The 4860-nt window shown below is 48.1% G+C and overlaps 2 protein-coding genes and 1 pseudogene across 2 annotated transcripts; 2 read left to right on the plus strand and 1 right to left on the minus strand.

The window, feature by feature from the left end:
• Window positions 1–247: 247 nt before the first annotated feature.
• Window positions 248–693, plus strand: LOC122548254 (histone H2B type 1-O-like). Its single transcript, XM_043686785.1, has one exon. The coding sequence runs from the start codon at window positions 280–282 to the stop codon at window positions 658–660; it is 381 nt and encodes a 126-aa protein (XP_043542720.1). The 5' UTR covers window positions 248–279; the 3' UTR covers window positions 661–693.
• A 1162-nt stretch (window positions 694–1855) lies between these two features.
• Window positions 1856–2643, plus strand: LOC122548253 (late histone H2A.2.2-like). Its single transcript, XM_043686784.1, has one exon. It carries the CDS (start codon window positions 1914–1916, stop codon window positions 2352–2354), a length of 441 nt encoding a protein of 146 aa, XP_043542719.1. The 5' UTR covers window positions 1856–1913; the 3' UTR covers window positions 2355–2643.
• Window positions 2644–3421: 778 nt separating this feature from the next.
• On the minus strand, window positions 3422–3898 carry LOC122548255 (annotated as a pseudogene).
• Between the last annotated feature and the right edge of the window lie 962 nt (window positions 3899–4860).

A 4860-nucleotide genomic window follows, 5' to 3' on the forward strand; every position in this document is an offset into this window, starting at 1 on the left:
AAACAGGAGTGTCAGAGATTCTGTTAATAAAAATAAAAAGGGAACTCCAAGTTGAATAAAGATTCGTACACCTTGTGTCTCTCAACGTGTCTCACACCTGCACACACACACAACATGGGTGCTGGGGGAAAAATAAGTACTACCGCAGTTAGGCGGTAGTGTGGGGGTTAAAAGAAAAGGGGGAAAAAAAGCAGGAGTGTCGGGAAAAAGAAAAAAAGGGGGGAAAAAGGAACTCCGAGCCCACTTTCCCTTATTCTTTGTCTGAAAGTGAGCGGCGCTATGGCTGATGAGAAGAAAGCACAGCAAGCCTCCAAGAAGGGCGCGAAGAAAATCATCAAGAAGGCGCCAGCGAAGGGCGGTAAGAAGAGGAAGCGTTCCAGGAAAGAAAGTTTCTACATCTACATCTACAAAGTGATGAAGCAGGTTCACCCCGACACCGGCATCTCCTCCAAGGCCATGAGCATCATGAACTCGTTCGTCAACGATATTTTCGAGCGCATCGCGGGGGAGGCTTCCCGCCTGGCCCATTACAACAAGCGCAGCACCATCAGCTCCCGGGAGATCCAGACCGCCGTGCGGCTGCTGCTGCCCGGGGAGCTGGCCAAGCACGCCGTGTCGGAGGGTACAAAGGCGGTGACCAAGTACACCAGCTCCAAGTGAAGGGCTGCATTGCACTGAGAGAAAACACCCAAAAACCAAAGGCTCTTATAAGAGCCACCCACAACCTTCCTGACACAGCTGAACCATTTCTTTAAGGGTTGTTTGTTTTAGTTTGCATGTGATTCTTGATAAGGTATTTTAAGTTTTCGCATTGCATTCACTTTTATACTTGCTTTGCAATTTGATGAGATGCGTAAATGAAGGGGGGGGGGGGGTGAATACATCAAAAACAGCCCCTTCCCCTCTCTATAGGGAGACAGCAGATTAAGCACCAGTGAGTCATTTTTAAGATTGATTTGTTTTCGTGTGTTTTGACCAGGTATCTTTCTTCGAGAACTATATTTGATATTATAAGTGCTTTGCAAATTGACGAGGTGGGGAGAGCGACTTCATTAGAGAGAGAGAGCAGACTAAACACGAGGGAGTCATCTTTCATCTTATTTGTTCAAGTTGCTAAAAGCCCTGGTGGAATGTTAACACTTATTTTCACCCAAACAAACCAAACGGAAATGCCAACAGCTTTCAGTCGCACGGATTGACACATTTTACCCTTTTCAAAAAAAAACATTTCCATTGCGCGGCTTTAATCCGATTTTTCAGAATGCAAATGCAAAGCCCTTTCTGGCTGTCGGTGAGAGGCTTTAACTGAGAGAACACCAAAACAGCTGCCGGACTGAAACGTGGTGATTATGCTGAATCTGATCGAGAGCGATAAGGGAGGACGGCTTTAAAATATCGTCTAAACATCGCCATCGATACTGAGCCGGAAGAATGTTGCGTGCTGCTTTATTAACATGTTGGGGTGTTATTGAAATATGTTGTAGACTGCAGTGTTTGGCCTGTTTTGTTTTAGCTTAAGTTTTAGAAAATTACCCACTCTCAAGATCAGAAATGGACAAATAGTGGTGGGCAAATGAGGGAGAGTAAGACCGTGAGAAGGATACATTTGTAAAGTAAAAGTAACTTGACATACGAGTAGTAAGTGTTTTAAAAACCTCATCAGTTTGTTTTAGTACTTCGTTTTTCAATGTAAAACATATTCCTTTGTTTGTAAGTTGGCGGGCTTTTCATGTTGTAACAAAGGCGGTTGATGGTTTGGCGCCGGTACTTTCCGCCCTCCTCCCCGTGTCCTCTCCGGATTGGGGAATGAGGCAGATATCTGATTGGGAATTGGAACATTAGGCGGGGCTGAACAATGGGACCAATCAGAAACGGCTGCCCCACCATTCCTCCCGAAGGTATAAGAAGCCGCGATGCGGGCGGAGTGCAGCATTCTCTCTGAAAGTGTTTGTGAGATTGTAAGAATGTCTGGAAGGGGAAAGGGCAGTGGGAAAAGTCGCGCCAAGGCGAAGTCTCGGTCGTCCCGGGCTGGCCTGCAGTTCCCGGTGGGCCGTGTTCACAGGCTCCTGAGAAAGGGTAACTATGCTGAGCGTGTGGGTGCCGGAGCGCCGGTCTATCTGGCTGCGGTGCTGGAGTATCTGACGGCTGAAATCCTGGAGCTGGCCGGCAACGCGGCCCGGGACAACAAGAAGACCCGCATCATCCCCAGGCACCTGCAGCTGGCCGTGCGCAACGACGAGGAGCTCAACAAGCTGCTGGGAGGGGTGACCATCGCTCAGGGCGGGGTGCTGCCTAATATCCAGGCCGTGCTGCTGCCCAAGAAATCCGCCGCAGCGGGAGCCGCTAAAAAGTGAAGAGCCCTTTCTTGAATCTACCAACCCAAAGGCTCTTTTAAGAGCCACTCACAGCATCTGTGAAAGGAGTTGACCTCTGTCTAATTACGTATTTCAGAGCCCTGGGCTTTGTACCTGACATCGAGGAAATCCTATCTCCTTTTCATTGGATACTGTTACTGTCAACGCATACATTCTCCTCTAAAACATCCTGCTCTTGTACACGTTGGCGGGCATTTTCAAATTTGAAAATAAGCCGTTGATGTCTTGACGCCAATATTACTTATCTCCATCCCCCGGCACCCACGACGCTAACAGAGAAGAACAATGGGCCCTATTTCACTGGAGACGTTTAAAGTGCTCCTTTACAACGCTATCATACTTCCACAGTCCATCTTTCCTGTATTGACAGCATAATGTCAACAGCGAAAAACAAAAGCCAAACAATGAAATTTCACCACTCTTCGGAAAACATTTTGTTACTGCACTTTAGCTGCCTGTGTAGTCTGTCATCAATTATCTTTCTATAAATGCATCACAGCCAGTTTCGTATGGCTCTAACCGCATTAGGAATAGCTGAAAATGACCCAACTAATCGGAAATCCATGAGTTTATAAACAGTCTGTTCGCTCAGCGCCTGTGCTGATTGTCCAGTGCGGTCATGGGGTCCCTACCCGTAAAGAGAGAATACATTAAAGTGCACTCGATCATTTAATGCGCTCATCGGGAAGAATGTTCATACCGGCATCTCCAAATCATGACTACTGTCGGAGATTATAACTTCTTGATGAAATGTCTTTCCGCTCATTGCCCCTCAGCTGTAACTGAACGTGGCTGAGGAGGGTGGGGTGGAAATTGGCGCCAAAACATCCACCGGTTTCTTTCAGATTTGAAAATGCAGTCAAGATGTAGAAAGTAGGAGGCAGTTTGAATGAGAAGAATGCATGTGTAATTAATAGTGGGTTTGTTTTTAGTTCACACCCTCTTGGGAGGCTCGGTTCAGACTCAATGGGCCGTATCCAATGGTGGATTTCGGCTCTCTCTCTGGCTAGTTTAGTGGCTCTGAAAAGAGCCGTTGTGTTTCTCTCTCTCTCTCTCTCTCGGGGTGAATGTGCAGGGCCGGCCAGGCCCCGTTTAGGCGCGCTCCCCGCGGATCCGGCGGGCCAGCTGGATGTCTTTGGGCATGATGGTGACCCGCTTGGCGTGGATGGCGCACAGGTTGGTGTCCTCAAACAGTCCCACCAGGTAAGCCTCGCTGGCCTCCTGCAGGGCTATCACCGCCGAGCTCTGGAAGCGCAGGTCGGTCTTGAAGTCCTGAGCGATCTCTCGCACCAGGCGCTGGAAGGGCAGTTTGCGGATCAGCAGCTCGGTGGATTTCTGGTAGCGGCGGATCTCCCGCAGAGCCACCGTGCCGGGCCCGTGGCCGGAGCGCTCTTGCGGGCAGCTTTGGTCGCCAGCTGCTTGCGGGGAGCTTTCCCTCCGGTGGATTTGCGCGCTGTCTGCTTGGTTCTGGCCATTCTCTTCAACTCTCTGTAACACACACAGGCTGCTGCTGTCAATGCTGAGCCTGCTGCGGTGCTGCCTGTTTAAGGGACTGGAGAGCCCGCCCTAGAGCTGGGATTGGATACAGCCCTGTCCCTGAGCCCACAGAGAAACAGCTCCGGAAGGTACAGAAAAGGCAGGAAAAGAATTGTTGGAATCTGATTGGGTAACGTGAAATGACAGTTGGTCAGTTTGAAAATGCCCGCCGAATTTACCCTCACAAACACGGAGATTAAATTAAACATTGAAACACACGTCACCATCCTTCTGTAACTAAGATAAAATGTTATCCTTTATAGCAATTACTTAAAACCTAGTTAGCTGTCAGCGTGGACAGGAGGCGGTATCATTGCCTGATCTGTCTGTAATAGGCAGGAGGAAAACCCGGGGTTAAAACAGCCCAGACAAACTGAATAACCGAACGTGTGCCCTCCGTGAATCAATCTAAACAGCCCCGCCAATTTAAACCTATTGAAAGTGATCCGTGATAAAATTACAGCACCTTACTATATCGATATATTTTATTTCACTTAGAAGAGAATCAGCCGGAACAGAACTTATTGGCTGTAACAGGTACATGGAAAGAGCAGGCGATGAAAAACTCCGCTGGGTCCCAGCATCAAATCTCATGAATGTATCATTTCTGGCAGGGTCAACGAAATACAACTACTGCAATATGTAACATCAGTGTCTGGGAAAAATGACAAATTATAACGTAACAAATTAAATGACAAATGACACGTTAAATTACCGGCAACACTACACTATGCTCTCCGTATGTGTTGCCTTCACCGTCCTCAGGTCTCTGCTCTCTATCGGAAGGTTTGGATGGCTCTGAAAAGAGCCATAACACCCTTTGGCACAAAATGTAAAATCAAACACAGGATCTTACAGGAGAGATGTCAGAGAGAGAGAGTACCATCATGGACCTGCTTCTATGGGTTCAGCAGCTTTTTTCAACTGCCTGACTGCTTTCAGTCAATAG

Source organism: Chiloscyllium plagiosum, unplaced genomic scaffold (assembly GCF_004010195.1).
Source record: "Chiloscyllium plagiosum isolate BGI_BamShark_2017 unplaced genomic scaffold, ASM401019v2 scaf_2208, whole genome shotgun sequence".
Taxonomy (NCBI): Eukaryota; Metazoa; Chordata; class Chondrichthyes; order Orectolobiformes; family Hemiscylliidae; genus Chiloscyllium; species Chiloscyllium plagiosum.

What these genes read in the sequence shown, in the direction of transcription:
- LOC122548254 (XM_043686785.1), top strand. Translation starts at nt 280, where the DNA reads ATGGCTGATGAGAAGAAAGCACAGCAAGCCTCCAAGAAGGGCGCGAAG.
- LOC122548253 (XM_043686784.1), top strand. Translation starts at nt 1,914, where the DNA reads ATGCGGGCGGAGTGCAGCATTCTCTCTGAAAGTGTTTGTGAGATTGTA.